The 21,117-nt window shown below is 30.2% G+C and overlaps 2 protein-coding genes across 2 annotated transcripts in view; both read left to right on the top strand.

Annotated features, from left to right (window-relative positions):
• The window catches only part of LOTGIDRAFT_232936 (hypothetical protein), a gene marked incomplete at both ends in the record, with an annotated part of 31,784 nt that extends 13,986 nt beyond the window's left edge, over positions 1-17,798 (top strand). The window contains 30 exons of the mRNA XM_009058276.1: positions 3,970-4,104; positions 4,417-4,517; positions 4,882-4,968; positions 5,631-5,783; positions 6,059-6,254; positions 6,381-6,502; positions 6,684-6,761; positions 6,951-7,058; positions 7,375-7,419; positions 7,640-7,824; positions 8,115-8,317; positions 8,567-8,634; positions 9,034-9,144; positions 9,423-9,580; positions 9,752-9,865; positions 10,304-10,529; positions 10,671-10,750; positions 12,465-12,588; positions 12,752-12,791; positions 13,084-13,139; positions 13,352-13,537; positions 13,692-13,815; positions 14,027-14,239; positions 14,939-15,034; positions 15,252-15,340; positions 15,706-15,874; positions 16,477-16,638; positions 16,801-16,974; positions 17,186-17,335; positions 17,464-17,798. Of these exons, the coding sequence (XP_009056524.1) occupies positions 3,970-4,104; positions 4,417-4,517; positions 4,882-4,968; positions 5,631-5,783; positions 6,059-6,254; positions 6,381-6,502; positions 6,684-6,761; positions 6,951-7,058; positions 7,375-7,419; positions 7,640-7,824; positions 8,115-8,317; positions 8,567-8,634; positions 9,034-9,144; positions 9,423-9,580; positions 9,752-9,865; positions 10,304-10,529; positions 10,671-10,750; positions 12,465-12,588; positions 12,752-12,791; positions 13,084-13,139; positions 13,352-13,537; positions 13,692-13,815; positions 14,027-14,239; positions 14,939-15,034; positions 15,252-15,340; positions 15,706-15,874; positions 16,477-16,638; positions 16,801-16,974; positions 17,186-17,335; positions 17,464-17,798 (4,088 nt within the window). The remainder of the gene's footprint in view (positions 1-3,969; positions 4,105-4,416; positions 4,518-4,881; positions 4,969-5,630; positions 5,784-6,058; positions 6,255-6,380; positions 6,503-6,683; positions 6,762-6,950; positions 7,059-7,374; positions 7,420-7,639; positions 7,825-8,114; positions 8,318-8,566; positions 8,635-9,033; positions 9,145-9,422; positions 9,581-9,751; positions 9,866-10,303; positions 10,530-10,670; positions 10,751-12,464; positions 12,589-12,751; positions 12,792-13,083; positions 13,140-13,351; positions 13,538-13,691; positions 13,816-14,026; positions 14,240-14,938; positions 15,035-15,251; positions 15,341-15,705; positions 15,875-16,476; positions 16,639-16,800; positions 16,975-17,185; positions 17,336-17,463) is intronic.
• A 1,829-nt stretch (positions 17,799-19,627) lies between these two features.
• Positions 19,628-20,317, top strand: LOTGIDRAFT_120181 (hypothetical protein; the record flags this gene model as incomplete). Its single annotated transcript, XM_009058277.1, has 2 exons — positions 19,628-19,845; positions 20,170-20,317. Coding segments are annotated over 2 exons (366 nt in total), but the record flags the coding sequence as incomplete, so codon positions are not given.
• Between the last annotated feature and the right edge of the window lie 800 nt (positions 20,318-21,117).

Here is a 21,117-nt window from a genome sequence, read left to right on the forward strand (position 1 = left end):
TGGAATTTAGACACATTGTTCTATCAGGCATCAACACGGCAATGACTAACCTTATCCAAGCACTTTATTTCCAGAAGAGCAAATGTTCTGTTCTAGCCTAGTTTAGGAGCTATTATGTTTGACTGCCAAGATACAGTAAATCCTAATTTATATCGATAGTGTTTCTTTTACATAATAGTTTACATGATCCAAATATTTTATGATTTCATAGATGATAATCTAAATTTCAGATAGGTAAATGTGATATTTTAGCATTTGGTACTTAAATTAGATTTTTACTCTTTTTTTTATGTCATAGAACTTTACTTTTATTTGTTTTCTGTTTAAATTTTCAAAAAAATATATTCAAACAGCAAGACTTTTTGCAGCTTTTGTTGTCGTTTCGTTTCATTGATTTATTTAAACAAAATTTGTATGTTCTATGAATATAAATTTCATCAAAAATACTTAATAATTACATGTATCATAGATAGAGCTCTAGGCTTATTAATTCAGTTCTATCTCCTATTTCATAAACGTAGAAAGATTGTTATTGTTTTTATTTATTTTTGTTGACTGAAAATATGTAATCATAAACTTTAATTTTCTATTTTATTTTGTACCCATGTCAATTTTTGTAGCTTTTTTAGTTGCTTTATATTAGTTTTCATATTATATTCTTTACTTAATATATTTCATATAAAAACAATTTGATAAGAGTTTTGCTGTTTGTTTTAATGCCCCCAATTCACTAAAATCTTCTTGTAAACACAGTATTTTAACATCTTCAGAGTTCAGTAAATTATTTATTCTGTGACCAACTTGATTTTGTTTAAGCATTTAGTTGATTTTTAACCAGCTCAACTTTGTTTAAACAAATTATTTAGTTTGTCATAGCATATCTATCACTGAACAAATTAAAAGAAACAATTAAAATTAAATGTTAAGCTACTTTTATAATTTCAAACTTTTGGTATAAATTTACTGTAAGATGAAGCTTAAGGTTTTATTGTGTTTACATATCATATTCTATTTTACACGCCCACCCCATTAATCACCTAACCTGATGCCCTCGTTTTAAATGACCAACATATTCTTGGGTCAAGATCTTCGTACCTTTTGTATTGCTTCAAAATAATCTAAAAAAAAATTAAATACATTTTTATCACAATCATATTCTGTCATTTTTATCTGATATAGGCTTGCTTTCCTAGTTTCAGTTTATTTTATTCAAAGATCTTAACGCTAGAAATGTTCTATTAATTTTATGTCATTTACTGCTTGGGCATTATTAACCAATCACCTTGTTTGCCTTGTATGTTTTGCACCTGCCTTTTTAACCAATAGCTGCCCAGGAAGAAATTAACCTCGCAGCACGACGTGTGTCCCTTGCTCCTGTAAATCGTTCTAACATACAAAATCGAAGTCTTTCCTGGAGAAATGGAAGTATACATTGGGGTCGACTCACATCAGAAGGTACTTGTTCAATATCCTTATAAAACAAACTCTTGGTGAAAAATACTGTTGATTTATTTCAATTTATTTTCTTTATTTCTCTTCCTGATAAATTCAAGTTCTCTTTTCAATTTTTTATTGGAATGTGAGTGATCTTGTCCCTGCTTTAAATTGCTTGAAAATTAGAAGTTTCAGTAAAAGTAGCTTAAGGAAATTGCACAAGTGGTACGCCATTAAGTTTTGCATGTTATGTACCTATGTATTGTTCTTGAAGAATTTGGATTTCTATTTTTGATCCCTGTGTTGATTGATCTTGATTTGTTGCACTGTAATTGCTCTGTACTGCTGTATTTTAACTATTCAAAAAAAAAAAAAACAATCAACAGTTCACAAGGGTTTTTCATTCTTAAATATTTTTAAATGGACTTTTTTTTGACAATTTGCTTTTATCCTTTTCTATAATTGACATTAATGCAACTCATCTGAATGATTAACTTCTTCAAGAATTTTTCATATTACAAATTTATAATCATTTCCTATATAGAGCTGTTGGTAATTAATATTGCTCATGAAAATTGATTTCATCAAATTGAAAATAACATGGCTCATGTGACATGAATTATAACTGATTTGTAATGATGTTATGGGTTTTAGCAAGGTTTCTGAATAATTTCATTTATCAGTTTCAATTTTAAAGACCTCAACTGTAATGAGTACATACTGTAAATCTCTTCATTAAATAATTCTTCATGTGTTTCTTATACCATTAATGTTATATTATTTCTTATACCATTAATGTTATATTATTTCTTATATTATTCATGTCATTAAATTCCTAATGTTATATTATTTCTTATACCATTCATGTCATTAAATTCCATTATGTTATATTATTTCTTATACCATTCATGTCATTAAATTCCATTATGTTATATTATTTCTTATATCATTCATGTCATTTATATTATTTCTTATACCATTCATGTCATTTATATTATTTCTTATACCATTCATGTCATTTATATTATTTCTTATACCATTCATGTCATTAAATTCCATTATGTTATATTATTTCTTATATCATTCATGTCATTTATATTATTTCTTATACCATTCATGTCATTAAATTCCATTATGTTATATTATTTCTTATATCATTCATGTCATTTATATTATTTCTTATACCATTCATGTCATTAAATTCCATTATGTTATATTATTTCTTATATCATTCATGTCATTTATATTATTTCTTATAATTCTTCATGTTATATTATTTCTTATATCATTCATGTCATTTATATTATTTCTTATACCATTTCATGTCATTAAATTCCTAATGTTATATTATTTCTTATATTCATGTCAAATAATTCTTTATGTTATACTAAATCGAATAGGGGCCTACCATTCTTGACATAAAATTGTTCATGTTATATTTCTACTTAACCCACTGATATGATATAAAACATTTCATATCATGTTACAGTACAGTACAGAACAGTCATATTGCTTACACTTCATATCTTTAAGTTTCCAACCATTGCTTGTCATATAATTTTCATGTTGTTACATTTTTCATGATACATAGATTTTTATATCATTTTTTATTTTATAAGGTTTCATTTTCATTTAATTAGTTTTAATGTTATGAATCATTTTTTTAAAGGGACAGGTTAGCCATCCGTTTGACCAATTGTACTTTAGTCTCAGAAACGGAATTTTTTTTAAGAAAGCCCATCAGTCATAGTATTCACAGCTCACTGTCGAAAATTGAGCCTTAAAATCCATGTGTGCCTAGAATTATCCATGTTTGAAAGTTAAAAAGGTGACTTGTCTTTTCTTGAGGTTATGCCTTATATGAAAAGACATATATTGAAAACGAAGGTTAAAAACCTAGTTTGGATTGTTTTAGATGGAATTATGCGATTTTTGTACATTTCTAGTACTTTTGAAGACTTTTTACATATATTCAAAACCCAAATTAACAGCCGAAAACGGCCAACCTGTTCCTTTAATGTTTCCATTCATGAAATTCATGATATTTTATTTTGGAATAATTTTAATCTCATATAATTTTTGACTATCTCATTTTGAATATATGTTGTCATCTCAAATGATATTCTATTTTCTGAAGATAAGAATTTTCAATTCTCTGCTGAGTACTACTTGGAGCCTGTCATCAGAAACTTACATACCACAAATTCTTTAAATATTGTATGCAATCTTTTTATGTCAATAACTTTCTTAAGAAAACAAGCCTACTGGCCAAGTTTTTTTTTTCACATCAATTTAAGAATCTTTCAGCACCCCTCTTTCTTTTGATTGAATTTTACCTCAAATGAAATAATGAACACATTTACATTTGAATACAGAAATGTTGATTCAACATGAACTCATAATACAAAAATCACAATATGAAGTCTCTTGTTTTATTATTTTTGGTACAGTTTAGTAAAAAAACACAATTTAGCGTGAAATATCAAAATTAAAATCTTAGTGATATTTATACATCTTTTTTTTTGTTTTGTTTAGGTGATGAAGATAGAGCTGAACATTCCCATCATTTACAAATGACTCAGAATTTCTTTCCATCATCAATTTGTGCTGCTGTCTTACCAATTATACATTTATTAGATGATTGTGATGTTAATGATGGTGGTATATCAGGTTAGTATATGCATTTAGAAATAATTTGGTATTTTCAACTAAAGGAATGGTAACTAGGGATGGGCTGTAGCGCAGACAGTTAGATTATTAGAATCTTAACATGATGTCATTTGCTTTGTTATATCAAACTTATGGTGGTTGTGGGACAGTTTGTGAAAGTCTTGTGATCTTGAAAATGTCGTTTCAACCCAGCTGTAAAGGAATACAGATAGTCTGAGAAAGATCAGTGTCAAGAGGTGTCAATATACTGATATATTTATCACTAAAGACTAACTGATTATGCTAGACAGAGATGATCTTTGTACATTTCAGTATGTGAAGTGGCTAATAAAGTAATATGGGACAGTATTGTGGAAGATCCTATTCTATTCTTTCGACATTTCTTAGAAAAGTTAACTAACAAAGATAAACAGGTAAATGTTTATTCATTTCAATTATCTAAATAAGGATCTCTGTTAATGAATTATTTGTTCTATTCATGGAAGATTATGTTAACACCAATTAGTATAATAGCTCAGACTGCTACATGAATTTGAGTTAATTTTAAGGCACAGGATATTGTTACGGAAACTGTAATTTTAATTAAGTTTTCTTTAGTGTAACACTCATGCTCAAAAGTCCTGCCTTTACATTATTGCAGAATTTTTAGTTCTTGTCTGCCGTAGCAATAGTCTCTTCCTAATTTTTTAATTTTGAAAATCACAGAATTTGTTTTTATATTGTGTGCTTTACAATATATTGATCTAATACTAAAACCAGTTTTTGTCATGTTTTCAGGAAGAGCTGTTATTTGTATTAAGGAAGTTAGTATTATATTATATAAAGCTACCAGCTCAGACTGCCCATGCTCTTTATAATTATTTAGTAAGTATACAAATCTTTATAACTATTTAGTAAGTATACCAATCTCTATAATTATTTATTAAGTATACAAATCTTTATAATTAGTAAGTATACAAGTCTTTATAATTATTTAGTAAGTATACAAATCTTTATAATTATTAAGTAAGTATACAAATCTTTATAATTATTAAGTAAGTATACAAATCTTATTAAGTATACAAATCTTAAAACTATAATTATTTAGTAAGTATGCAAATCTTTATAATTATAATTATTTAGTAAGTATGCAAATCTTTATACCTAGTAAGTATACTGATTAGATGTCTTATATATAGGGACAAATAGTCAAAAAATAAGCTCTTTTATGATCGTAGTATTAGGGTGTATTGAGACAAGTCTCAATGAAAGCACTTGCCTTACAGCACTAGGTTACAGATCAAATGATAAGCTTATTAATTATGTGAAAAGTAATTAATTAGTTAAAAAGAAACACACAATCATAAAAATGTTGTAAATATTTTTGGTATTGGTAGTGTTTCTGCAAGTTTTGCTTTGAAGAATTCTAACATTTCCTTTATTTAAAGGTTTTAGACTAAAACATCTCCCACAATAATGGATTTATTTATTGATGTGGTTACCACCAAATATTAAAACACATATGGGTGCATTATCTCTTCTTGTAGATTGGTTTTGTAATGTTTTATGCAAGATCACCATGTGAAGGAGGTCAAGAAGCTATAGCGGGTGCTCTAGAATTATTACATCTTGTTATACCATCAGTTGAAGGAATTTTCTTTAAAGATTTAAAACAGACATTGAAGAAAGAACAGTGTGATGTGAGTCCTTAATTTTACTATTGATGCAAATGAATTTAACTATCTCAGTATCTCCAAGAGATGTATCGAACAGAGATCAATACCATTTCAATACCAGATATCTTATAACACAACTACTTCCTGTACATCAACTATCTTTGTATGTCTAGAATCATACCTAATTGTGTTCAAATATGTCTACTTGAATATAGATGTAGCAATTTGACTTTTGATGGTTTCAGCTGGTGAACTATAGTTGTCAAAGCATCAAACATGACCATATTTTGTTCTTTCAGCCATATTTGTTGATATCAGCTAATGTTGCTAATGCCAAGAAGATTTTAGTACATGGTCCAGATTTATCTAGTATACCTTCACAACTACCTATACATGAAGATACTCAATTCTCTCAGATATTAACAGAAGCATTAGAATTCTTTAATATTCCTGAAGATCAACAAAACCAATATTTCTTATTGGATACCAAAACTAGTAAGTATTAACTTTATATCCTAGGAGATATTAATCAGCTGATGTTCACGTAATGCCTCTCTGCTACTGGGATTATCAGCTTGACATCTCTTTTTGATTTTTGGCTTCTTACATTTTGCTTTTCAGATCAAATTCAAAATTTGAATTCGTACGTGAGAGATTTTTATTTCTTCCGACGTAATTTCTACCCTCAACTGAGTTTAACTCACATGAATCCTGACACTGCTGATATTGCTTTACAGAAAAGAGTGAGTTATTATATCAATTTATATATCAATATTTATTTTTCTCAGATCCTTGTAACACAACTGGTAATAAAAAAAATTTGTATTACAGCAATCTTGACTAAGAGTCTTTCAACACATTATACAGCATTTGAATGGCAAAGCATGTTGGGAGTTCAAATGAGTTTTGTATTAATATTTTCAGGTGTTCACTCTAAAGTTTGTAGAGATTGGTAAAACATTATTTACAAATGCAGTGTTATCTAGTACACCCATACATCAGGTAATTATATTAGGATATTAGTTCAGGTGTTTACATTTTAACCTGGCCTGGAGGTGCTGTGATGAAACAGACTATTAGTCAAATGACTATGTTGGTTTCTTTGTCATATTTTTGTATATTTCCCAGTGTTTCCCAGTGTGTATAACTATTGTTTATTTCCATATCTTGTAGTCTATCCTCTATTTTCAGCTACAAAATCATGTATCATTTTTATATGAAGAGTTTATAAAGCTACCATCATTTCCTAGGAAAGCTTTGGATGCTGAATTTGATCTGTATCATGGAGAATGGGGCAAGGTATATCTTTATCAAATAATAACATGAAGCACCTAGAGCTCACATCATGCTGCCAATAAGTGTTTTGAATACAGAATTCCTACCACGGCAGCTAGCTTTGAAAATGAGGTTTCACTTTCCAATATACAACTTAATAGTGAGCCCAGTAAGCAATCAGTTCCAATCAGTTAAGAAGCATGAGATGCATAAATGTATACTTCTGTGAATTTATTTGTAGGCCCATGTGTAATGATACTTGTTTGGTGATGCAAAGGATTTTATATTGTAACAGAAATCTTGACTTCCATCTCATTATGATATATCTTATATGTTACAGGAACTGTTTTCTATGGATTCCTTACATAAATATGCCTGGGCTAAGGTTTGTACTTGATTATGTTTATAACTGAACAGATTTATCGATATTGATGAAATATATGGAAAGATGAAGAATTAGATGAACTGCACCAGCAAAAATACCTTTATTTATAAATCCTGTTTTTTATCATGAATAATGGTGCATAAAGTTCCTTCAGTTTTCCCCTTGTTAGTCTTTTAAAACCTAGATTAAACTTTCATAACTTGTTATATTTTTGTTTCAGTTAATGAACACCATGTTTCGCTCTATGCCTAGTACATTTAATTGGTCCAATGATTTACCATTGTTTTTAAATGTTATAAATGGTACAGTAATATTACTATGTGAAGATACAGCAGTTCTGAGATTCTGTCTGGCATCCTTTATAAATACTTGTACACATTTTAAACATATCTTTGCTACTAATGGGTAAGTTTATTAGAATTGTTAGATCTAATGGTGTCTTGTCTAAAACACTTTTGTGGTCAATTTACTTTTCACACTTGACATTCTTAAGATGGATACAGATAGTTGAATATTGAGCTCAATTAGCTGGACATTATGAAACCTGTGACAGATATTGACAAAAAATATTTTTGAGAAATATGGATCAATTTAACATGACATGGATTTTATAGCTCTCATTTGAAGATGTGTGAATGTAGGTAAATTATTCAAGACAAAAGACACTGTTTCTTTTTATAATAATTAATTTCTAGATTCCTGTATATAATGCCAACACTATTAAGAGTTTATAGTAATAATCAACCTAATGCTGTATTAAAGAAAGCTATACATTTCGTTTGCCGACAATTCTATATTCTTCATCGTAAACCATTTATGTTACAAATGTTTGGATCAGTGGCACCATTATTAGACATGACTTGTGGTGCTGGAGGTCTGCTAGATTGTAATAAGGCAAGTAGAAGTAGATTTTTTGGTTGAAATATCAATTTTATCTGAATTAATGTCATTAATGAAGAAAATCGAAAAAATATTTTTAAAAATATATCAAAGAATTAGATAGTCTCCTTCCTTTGAAGCAGTTTTTCTAAAAATTGATTTTAATTATTTTGTGAAAATATTTGGTGGGAATCTTCTTTATATTTACTTTCTCAATATCTGTTTCAGATTCAACCAAATGCCTTTTTCAACTTACTGATATCACTAGAGAAAACATGTGTTGACAATCTAGGTGTATTAAATCTTGTGGAGGGAGAAAAACCACTCAGAGCTCTTGTAAGTGTAATATTTTTTTATGAACAGGATTATAATTGTAATCAATATTGTTGAAAAGAAAGAAACAACTGCATTTTACAAGAATAACACCTTAGGATCACTCAGGATCCTTTCTACCAGCTGGTCCTTGACCACCATTTGATTGATGTAACCAATGCTTTTGCTGACTATTCTACAGGACCTCACATGATATTGTATGAGCTCATTATACTTTCTTTTGTAATACAAGCTGATATTGTAGTTTGAGCTGATGAATCTCTCCTGATATGCTCTGAAAGGGTTCTGAATAATTTGATTTGTTCATTTTAGTTAACTTTTAAAATTCACTGGCTTTGCTTGTTTCCATATTTTAGGATTTTGATATCAGAATTAATTAGAAGTCTTATTTTGACATTTCAGGATTTTTGCTATGAGAATGATCCTGATGATTTTGATCTAATGGATGTGATCAATATGTGTGTCACTGTGGTAGCTTATGGTCCAGATTCCTTCAGGAGTGGACAGATGTTGGTAAGTTTTTCATTGAAATTTCCTCCATTCTTAAACTAAACACAAATTCAGAACAATCAAGCACTAGCTTTGTTTCATGCCAATTTGAAATTTTAAATTGTAATCTAATAAACCCTCTTCACATACCTAATGAAACAAAAAATAACTTATGATTTATACATGTAGCAATTTTAAAACAGAACTTGAAACATGTTTCTGTTCCAATACTTCAATGTTGCTCTGAAAAAATTTTATTACTGTAAGTTGTTTGTAAATTATTACTGTTTATTTCATTTCAGACTATTTTAGAGATAATTATACCACGTTATCTACAACATCTAAAGAAAGAGACAACAGCTAGAGATAATCCAACAGCAGCTAGAGCTGAGATAGATTGTATTAGTAGAATAGCTGTTTCTATTAGAGCTTTACTTAGCTGTTGTGAATTTTTTACCAGGTAATTTGAAATTTTTCTAAATTTCACCAAAAATCAAAATCAATTGAGAGGAAAAATATCAAGAAAGTTCCTACATTTGATACCATAAAAGGTAGCATTTGTGAGTCTTGTATCGTGCAGTTTCTACATAATTTTTGATCAAGTTGTCCTTGTATTTGTGTTGTATTTCAGACCTATGAGTATACCACAACGTCATATGGAAACAGTTAATTCTAATATAAAACCAATGCAGAACCATAGTGTACATTCTTTAACATTAGATGATAGAGAAGACTCACATGCCAGGTACTGTAAAGTTGTGAATAAAATGCACAGTCATGTATGACGCGCACCCCTTCTTACCCTCCAGTATATCTGGGAAATTTGTGATTATATTATTTGTATGTGTGTTTTTGAAGAATGAAAGTGTGTTTTTAAGATATTTCCTTTCCTTTGAATATCAACAAAGTTTTGTCAGTTTGACACTTTATATTGCTTTGACAGTTTTAAAGTTAATCAAATTTTTTGATTCTGATTTCCTAATGACAATTTTGAAGTTAATGGAAATTCAAAAAGAATAAAGATGAATTTCTCTAATTAATGTTATTTATAAGCAATTTATGGTTCATGGTCAAGTTCCAAGAGGGGGACTTTCTTGAATTGTTCATGATGTTTTTAAGACGGGATGAATACACTTGGCTTAGCTCTCAGGTAACTTATGACTGTAACCGTTTTCCAATGCAGTTTTCTATCACCAAGTCGTCATATGGAAGAAGGCAGGCGTAAAACATTTCTACCAGATCCTGATGACCTTGAACTTCGTAATGAATTTCGTAAACCGAGAGATTCCTTGTTATCTCTTGTGGTTGAGTTTTATTCATTCTGTGGAACTCGAATGAAGGAATTAAGAAAAGTTTTAGCTGATCCCACTTTTCGATCACCTGATTTGGTGGATCATAAAACACATAATGTAAGTATAGAATATATTTGAATATTTTAACATTAGTGAATAATGAAATTCAGATGGAACTATGAAGTTGTCTTCTGAAAGTTTTGGTTTGATTCTGTCTAAATATGGTTTATTTTATAATTTCATGTGGATATTTTTCAGAGACTTGCTGAGATAGCTCTTACTTTGTTAAAACTTGCACCATATGATCGTATTACCATGGCTTGTTCAGGATTACAGAGGTAAGTTATAAATGATAAGAATTTAACACAGGGTAGATACACATGTATTAAAACCCTAAGGTAGATACACATGTTTTAGAAACCCTAGGGTAGATACACATGTTTTTAAACCCTAGGGTAGATACACATGTTTTAAAACCCTAGGGTAGATACACATGTTTTAAATCATAGGTTCGATATACATGTTTAAAAACCCTAGGATAGATACACATGTTTAAAAACCCTAGGGTACATACACATGTTTAGAAACACTAGGGTAGATACACATGTTTTAGAAACCCTAGAGTAGATACACATGTTTTAGAAACCCTAGAGTAGATACACATGTTTTAGAAACCCTAGGGTAGATACACATCTTTAAAAACCCTAGGGTAGATACACATCTTTAAAAACCCTAGGGTAGATACACAAGTTTAAAAACCGTAAGGTAGATACACATGTTTAAAAACCCTAGGGTCGATACACATGTGTAAAAACTCTAGGGTAGATACACAAGTTTAAAAACCCTAGGGTAGATACACATGTTTAAAAACCCTAGGGTCGATACACATGTTTAAAAAGCCTAGTGTCGATACACAAGTTTAAAAACCGTAGGGTAGATACACATGTTTAAAAACCCTAATACACAAGTTTAAAAACCATAGGGTAGATACACAAGTTTAAAAACCGTAGGGTAGATACACATGTTTAAAAACCCTAGGGTCGATACACATGTTTAAAAACCCTAGGGTCGATACACATGTTAAAAAAGCCTAGTGTCGATACACAAGTTTAAAAACCATAGGGTAGATACACAAGTTTAAAAACCATAGGGTAGATACACAAGTTTAAAATCATAGGGTCGATATACATGTTTAAAAACCCTAGGGTAGATACACATGTTTAAAAACCCTAGGGTAGATACACATGTTTAAAAACCGTAGGGTAGATACACAAGTTTAAAATCATAGGGTCGATATACATGTTTAAAAACCCTAGGGTAGATACACATGTTTAAAAACCCTAGGATAGATACACATGTTTAAAAACCCTAGGGTAGATACACAAGTTTAAAAACCCTAGGGTAGATACACATGTTTAAAAACCCCTAGGATAGATACACATGTTTAAAAACCCTAGGATAGATACACATGTTTAAAAACCCTAGGATAGATACACATGTTTAAAAACCCTAGGATAGATACACATGTTTAAAAACCCTAGGATAGATACACATGTTTAAAAACCCTATGAGGAAACTTTTTATACTTCTAGAAAAGCTTTACTTTATATTAAAACCAGACCTTAAAAATAAGTTTAAAACATGATTTATATGTAATTTGTGTATATTACAAAATATAAAAAAAAACAGTGTACTTAAAGTAAATTTTGTGTATTATGGATACATGTGTAAAACCTTATTGATTATGTAATTTGTGTGTGCCCAAAACATGTATTGTAAAGTAAATTTGTGTACATGTGTATATCCTGATTTAAATGGTATGTTTTTCATAACTAAAATTGAGTATGAAAGGCAAATTTATCAAGTAAAACCCACGATTGCTTATTCGTCTATCAACATTATTGTCTATGATTAATTATCTTTTGTGTCTATAAACACTTTGTAATGTTTACTGCTAAATTTAATCTTTATTATCAAATTTTACTGTGTTCAAGGTATATTATCAAATTTTACTGTGTTCAAGGTATATTATCAAATTTTACTGTGTTCAAGGTATATGACTGGTATGTTACCTGCCACTGATTGGTCACAAGAATCAATACGTCCAGCATTAAACCTGATATTACGTCGTTTAGACAGATTGTTCTCAAAACTTTCCAAAAAATCAGGATTAAGGGTAAGTATAGGAATTCTTCTGAATATATTTGTTAATGTATTTATTTGTAGTAATTTGTAAACTATACTTCTAAGTATGTATATATAAACAATGAAAAATATCTAACTAGATTATTTGCTTTTCATTGAATAGTATATGCATCATGTCATATTTATTTTTACAGAGACAAATGAATTGGGATGCTGCAGCTAGTATTTTGAAAGGTAAGATATTTCACTGTGAAAGAAAATAATGATAAAATTGAAAAATATATGTGTGATGATTACATACATAATACTTTGTAAGGTTTTAGATAATAAATTTGAGGTCAAGCATGGATATTGATGTTCTTTTTAGAACAAGTGTAAAGTATTAACATGTTTTGTGGTATAATAAGTAGCAATTAGAACTGAATAAACCAGACATATAGCTTTCATAATTACTAATAATTGATATGGACAGTAGTACCTTTAAACCAATCAATCTAGAGTTACAGGTATATATTTTTCTTTCTAGGTGTTTATTGTACATTAAGAAAATTTCCATATATTGCTCATCTTCCCCATTTAAAGGTAAGATCTACTGATTTGATGTATGATATTTGCCGAGCTCTTAACCAGATGAATAATTTTCATTTATTTTTGTGCCAAGTCCCTGTTTATGACAACCAATAGTTTCTTATGTCTGTAATCATATCGAGCTGGGAAGTCATTGCATTTACGCAATAATGTTTTCAATGTTGTTGATGAAGTTACCTGAATCTCACTATATATATATACTTCAGACATTAGTAAATGTACTAATAAATATATTACTATCTGGAGCTCCTGGTGGACCATTGATACCTGAAGGTGGTACTACTATTAGTTCTTCATGTCGTACTGATGGTCCAGCCTCTGTTGTTGAAGTACCACCAATATTCTGTTCAGCTGTTGTTAAACTTGTAGCTATGCAGATGCAATTTTTAGGGGTATGTGCAATTTCTATTAGTTAATTTCTGTTGAAGACATGTAATATACTCAAATCTTATTTTCATCATAGAAAAGTTTTCAGTTTTATTCTTGTTTTAAACAAATACTTTATAAAAATCTTTCTATAATAAATTCTGTATTATATCACTATAGGACCAGTATACATTTGAACAACTGTGTGGTGGTATGGCCATGTTTCAAGTCACTGAACGAACATTAAGTTTATTGGTGAACTTTATACTTCCATTATGTATAAGAGTTGGATGTGGACGTAAAGGTATTTAGTTATATTTTCCTTATAACTCTAATAGTGATTCTACTTCCCAAATTTGACATAACCCAAATAAAGCTTTTAAATTTATTTTGATATCCCTTCATGTCGAGATAACATTTTTTTTTCAAACTTTTTGTGTGATTTTCAGAAAAAATTTAAATTTTCTGACCTAAGACCGCACCTTTAATTCAGATTGTCTATTATTACATTTCAGATATGCCCAAGTTATCACATGTAGATGTGTTATTTATCTGTAATATTATATGTAATCTACTGTCACAAGGTAGTAAGGTTCATGGTTCTAATAACAACGCTGCAAAATCACATCTATCTATTGGTGAATATGGTAGATCTGGTAGTATATCACAGGATGATAAACCTAAACATAGAATGGCTACAGATATACAACAGTGGGGTGCTTTGTTAGGTAAATAAATAGTAATTCTTATCTTCAGTAGATTTATAGTAAATATTTTCACAAAACAATCTAATGTTTTAACAAACACAAATAACTGTAAATGCAGTTGATACAGTGAATTTTCATGCATTCTAAAAGGAGCTATAAACAGCTGAAATTCAGCACTATGGTGAGAAAAGATTTACATGACGTTATCCTTGTAAATCATCTGACCCAAGTAAAACAAACACTTAAGTACGAAACTTTAACTACAAATTAATAAGAAATATAAAATTAGATACTTCTAAATATGAAAAATGTATGCAATATTTCAAAATATATATACCAAAGCCCACGAATCCTTTAAGTCTTAAATATTGGGGTTGGGTGGGAGGGAAAATGACTTTACTCGCTCAAATGAAAAGCAAAGTGAAGATATTTAAGAAAGAGGTGAACTAATCTGAACATAATGGTGAGTATGGTCAGCTATTGATTAGGAGTGAAATCTAATTAAATCAGCTTAACATTATAGGTCAGGTCAATACCACTAATCAACAAAATAATAATCAGTTTACTGTAGGACAGACAATTAAATATTTTATAAATAAAATACTAAAATGATGTACATACTCCAGTAATCCAGGTTCCTTATTCAGTTCTATAGAAAATATGTAATTATTTCAATAGTTTTATCTAGAACAGACTTAGACTTAATATTCTTATTTTTAGGTCTAGAAATATTGATGGTATGTTTTGATAAACAGTTAGCTGGTGAATGGCATAAAGTTGCTAAAACTATACAAAACCTAGCAAGTAGAGGCCGCAGTAAGTTGTGACTTGTAAAAATTAATTAAGATATTATGTGTTTATTCATTAACATTTTGATGTTTGTAGGTTGATACAAAGGTAATGGAGATCCATATTGAATTTTGTGATGATAAGTAATTTTTCACTGCACTTCACTTGTAAATATTGAATTCTATCTTGTGCTGGAGTTATCTTCTATATCTATATCATAAAAAGATATTGTTTTATTTTTCAGTTGGATTACCATTATGGAATTTTATAGATTTTGTAACAACACATAGACCTTCATTGTTTTTAATACTGCAAACATTTATAGAATTTAGAGTAAGTATTTTTAGCTTTTAAGACTGCATTACAGAGAAAACCAATGATACATATCTGCAATATGTGTCATTTACTGTATATTTGTGTGTATAGTGCGCACTTTTTTACCCTACAAACTGGAGGTGCACATTATAATAATGATAAAAATTTATCCCCAGAGGTTCCCTTGACAATATTGTAAGTTATTTGGTATTGATATCTGATGGTAGAAGTTGCTAATATGGAAGGCTGTAGCTAATCTAACAAAGTCCCATCAATACCACAATATCAATGTTACTAAAGTTCAAAGTATTTAACATATACCATCTAATATATTACAACTTGTATATATATGGTTTTAATTGATTATTTTTGTAATTGATTAGATGATGAAGGTTAATTGTGATACAGCTCAAGAATATTATTTACAACAAACAATAAGAGATAAATTACAAGGTTATAGTTTCACTCATCCTAAATCTTGTAGTTCTATCTTGATACAACTAGCTACAGAATTAAAACAACTACGTGAAGAAATAGCTAGTAATAATATAGGTATGATATGTTGAAGTGTTTTTTCTAGTTATATAATGATATGATTTGGTCTGTTTTCATTTGTACACAACTGGATAAAAAGTCAATATAAGAAGTATGATATAAACTTGGAAACAATTATATGGAATAAAATTATCAATAACTTGCTTGTTTTGATGATGATAGTGTTGATTACAGAGCAATAATAATATATACGAATAAAGATAATGATGATAGAATCATTTTCATTATGAAAAAGTCACAATTATATATTAAAGTAAATACTAAATGCCACTGAAGGAAGTTACCAGAATGAAATGAGTTTGTGGTGCACTTTTTAAATATTCATGCATCTAGAATTTTAAAGCTTCTCTTACTACCGGTAATTGAATCATCTAATTGAAGGGGCTACTATAGGGTCACAGAATAATTAAGGTGGTTCACAAAGCCAAAGCTGGGCAAGCCTACTACCACAGTAAAAAAAAATAGAAAATTTTTACTGATATACTAGATATCAGTAAATATCTCTTCTTTTTTTTTTAAACAAACAGTATGATACTGGCCCCTGCCTCATACCAGCCAATTTCCATGGTTAATGTAATTGGTTTATGTTTCCATTACAGCTGGCTACAGATCTAGAACAGCAACATTTGCTACAGATAGATCTGATTCTTATACAACCCAGGTACCAGATAGATCACGGCCATCTTTCTCAGAGATTGCTATGGAAATTATTGGTCCTTTTAAACCTGTTGTTAACTTATCTTGTAAACGTGCTAGTCGTGGTGGGTATTATTTAGTATTTATTTTATAGTCAAATGTCTTTGAGACATTGTTCATACCAGAACAAATAATTTTAAACAAGGAATATGTTGATAATCTTGTTTTTTGTTGTTTGGAAGAGAAATGGTTGAGTTTCTTATATTATCATGATCATTTTTTTCCAGCTACCATCTTTTCTCAATCAAGTTCAGCCAGTGGACCTCAGAGATCTGGAACATCAGAAGAAGTTTCTCCTTTAATGATTCGTCATAAATCCAGTAAACGTATCTCGGCTCATGATGGCAGTAAAATCCTGGAGAAATTTACACGTAAAAATACTATAGATGATATATCACCAGGTAATATAAACACAGAATTGTTAAAAGCTATGTGGATTATCTAAAAATAGATACTGACTAGAGTTACATCAGGTGTTTTAGCTATCAGGTTTTCAAAATCAACTTTTCAGACCATAAACAATTGAAGTGTAAAACCTCAACTTTTCATAGCTGTGCTGTGGGTAGATGATTGGACTTATCTTTGGTAATGTTATCTAAAATATTGTTTCAGATCAAGTTGAATTTGAAGGCTCACCATTAATTAAACGTAAAGGTACAATTCGTGGTGGAAGACTTTCTAAACAATCTAGTATGGATGATCAAGGGACACCAGCTCATGTTTTATTTGAAAATGAAGAAAATGAAGCTGCTAATGGTGGAGGTAAGATATAAAATCTGAAGTCTTGATAAACTGTTGTATATGATATCTAAAATGTTGTTGTCATATTTCTAACGTACCAATAATGACAAAAACAACTCTCTAATCCTTTACTTTGTCTCTTTTTTAAGCAATCCATACCATTAACCCAGACACAGATGATCCTAGAGGTCATAGGTTACAAAGACAGGATGCTAAAAGTCGTAAAACCTTTAAAATAAGACGCCAAAAAACAAAGACTACGAGTATGAGAAGATTTATGTCACATAGACGTCGACCAGATCATGGTGAGGATGGTGGTAGTAGTGAAGAATCTCCTCAACGTATTCCTGGTACAGCTGTTGTCTTCCATGAACAAGCATCATTTCAGCTTCGGAGACCCACTGGTGTCACCATGGCTCGTTCAGTAGAAACAATACCAGAATCTGTTGAAGCTAAGGTACATCCTAATGCTGCACGTGTTTAATTTGAATGAAATCTAACAGCACTTTTATATTATTAACAAATTTATAACAAAATTCTGGAGCAAATCAAAAATCAATTTCATTTCACACTGCTGGCCCATTATACTAATGCAATTTTATTTCAAAGGCACATTGATGGCCCTCTGTACTAAATCAACAAAGCACACTGCTGACCCATCAGATGTTTTTAATTTCATTTCAAAGGCACATTGTTGGTCCACTATATTCAATAAAGTCCACTGCTGACCCATAGGAAGTTTTCAAATTTCATTTGAAGGGCACTTGTACTAATTTAATATAACACATTGCTGGCCCAGCGGAGATTTTCTATTTTATTTCAAGCCTTAATTTATTTTTGGAAACATGGTTGTCCATGAATTTATTTTATATGAAGTATTATGTAAATATGAAATTTATATTTGATGCTCCAAATGTTTGAGGCATATAGCATTTTGAGAAGTCTTTGGGACATTGCATTCTGAGCTATCTGAGTTATACAGCATAATATGATCTTCAATTTATTTTTATTTCCTCTCATACAAAATAATAACAATTGGGTAAAGAGTGATAGAAATTAGGTTTGTTTAGTTATAATAGTAATTAATGTAAGATGATTATTCCGATTAAATTAACTAGAATTAATAACACTATAATACAAACTTCTTTCAAAAGATAACTGCATTTTGAAAATTTCAATTCTTTAGAAACATAATTACTTCACTACTTGATATGCTGATTAAGAATCTTTCAGTTTATGTTTTTTTTTGCCTTTTTCAATGTTTTCTCTTTCAAAGTGCACCTTTTGAGCCTTATCTTTCACATTTTTTCAGTATGAAGCAAATCTTTCCTTTTATGAGCTTTTTCCCAATTGCTATCATTTTGCATGTTCAGGCTGAAGTATTTCCCCTTTTAACCATATTTATCCCAGCTTTCAATAACAGTGTTCATTTTCTCTGTATTCCTCTTTTCTGTAATCCTTCTGTTCATTCTTCGTATACAAATAACTGGTAAAATGAAAGGAGTAATATGTTCAATCAAAATACGGACTGAGATACATTCCTACATTCTTAATGAAACATTAAAGGGACAGACTTGCCATCTGTTTGACCAATCATACCTTAGTCTCAGAATCGGGAATCTTTTAACTAAGCTAATCAGTAATATGTTCACAGCTCACTGTTGACTACCTGTTTTTTGCCACATATAGAAAAGATATAGATATATATTCTCTGGTTTGAGCCATTTTTGAAGGGATTATGCTACTACACTTCTAATACTTCTTTATGTATTCAAGACCCAAATTAATCCCTAAAAATTGGCGAATCTGTCCCTTTAATTTGAATCAGTAGGAACATATTATGTTACTGATGGCCATATCATATTGTAATGGCCTCATTGGTAAGTGTATAATATGATACCCTGATAAGATTATCTGATAATCTGATAATCCTCCTGGTGACTGTTCAAGTGATAACTTTCATTTTTGAAATATTTATCATTGTAATGGTTTAAATGGTGGACGTGGTGCTGTTTTAAGAAATAATCTTACAGAACCTTGGTTGTTCTTTAAGTGATCATCCTTGTAATTGATCAAGTGATGTTCTATCTAATGATTAAAGACATTGAACGTTGGTAACACTTCAAATAATCATCGTGGTAATTGTTCTAGCACAGTGAGTCTTCACATAATCTAAGTAACTGTTGATGCTTGGTGACTGTTCAAATGGCAATTTTGTTGGCTGTTGAATATCATATTGATGACTGATCAACTGATATAATTGCTGACTTTAAATAATGTATACTTAGTGACAATTCTAAATGGAAAAGCATTGTGAAAATGATAACCTTGTTAAATGTTCAAATGATAACGTTGTTGACATTTCAAATGATAATCTTGGTAAGTTGTCAAATGATAACCTTGGTGAGTTGTCAAATGATAACCTTGTTGACTTGTCAAATGATAATCTTGGTGACTTGTCAAATGATAACCTTGGTGACTGTTCAAATGATAACAATGATAACCTTGGTGACTTGTCAAATGATAACCTAGTTGACTTTGTTTTGGTTTCTGCTGGTAACTGATCAAGTGATGACCTTCGTGACTCTTGAATAATAATCTTGGTGACTGTTCAATTCATTATTTGGTGACTGTTCACTGTGAAGTGGGTCATGAAACAACAGTAACTGTTTACTTGATAATGTTGGTGACTATTCAACTGATCACCTTGGTGACCGTTCACATGAGGACTGTAGTGACTCGTGAAATGATAGTAACTGTTCAACTACTAATGTTGGTGACTGGTCAAATGATAACCTTGATGGCTCTTATAAAATCATGTTGGTGACTGGTCAAATCATAATCTTGGTGACTAGTCAAATCATAATCTTGGTGACTATTCAAATCATAAGCTTGGTGACTATTCAAATCATAATATTAGTGACTATTCAAATCATAATATTAGTGACTGTTCAAATGAAGTCTTTAGTGACTCATGCACTGTCCACTAGATATTGTTGGTGACTGGTCTAATGATAACCTTGGAGATTCCTTATGAATAATCTTTCTAACTCCAATTATAATCTTGGTGACTGTTCAAATGAAGACTGTAATGACTCAAAAGTCCACATGAAATGACAGTAAATGTTCAACTAATATTGGTGACTGGTCAGTTGATAACCTTGGTGACACTTAAATATTCATCTTGATGACAGTTTGAATCATTCTCTTTGATGACTGTTCAAATCATTCTCTTGGTGACTGTTCAAATCATTCTCTTGGTGACTGTTCAAATCATTCTCTTGGTGACTGTTCAAATCATTCTCTTGGTGACTGTTCAAATCATTCTTTTGATGTTACTTTTTATATTTTTATATATCGCGTCAGAAAAATTCATGTCATCATATTGGAACTGTGATGACTGTTCATTTGATAACCTTGGTGACTGTTCATTTGATAACATAATTGACGATTAAGCACAAAAATGATTGCTGACTTTTACAAAATTCTGTTTTTTCAAAGGCCAAAACTAGTTATATATAATACAGTTTCTTAGTGCCTTTAAAAATAATTTACCAATTTTATTTATGACTAAACGTAATTTTAAACACTGTTACTGAAAGCTGTAGGTTTTTTTATATTGATTGCTTTGTTCTGATTGACTCTTTGTCTTGTTTCTATCTAGACCAGTCGTACTCGCTTTGTTCCCAGATCAAAATCTCATGATGACCCAGCCAGTGATGCTCTGACTCCAAAACCCAGTAGAATAATACGGCATGGTGCACTCTATATCCGTTCCCGATCTCCCTCCCCGACTGCTTTAG

The sequence above is a fragment of the Lottia gigantea genome (assembly GCF_000327385.1).
Source record: "Lottia gigantea unplaced genomic scaffold LOTGIsca_33, whole genome shotgun sequence".
In the NCBI taxonomy this organism is placed as follows: Eukaryota; Metazoa; Mollusca; class Gastropoda; family Lottiidae; genus Lottia; species Lottia gigantea.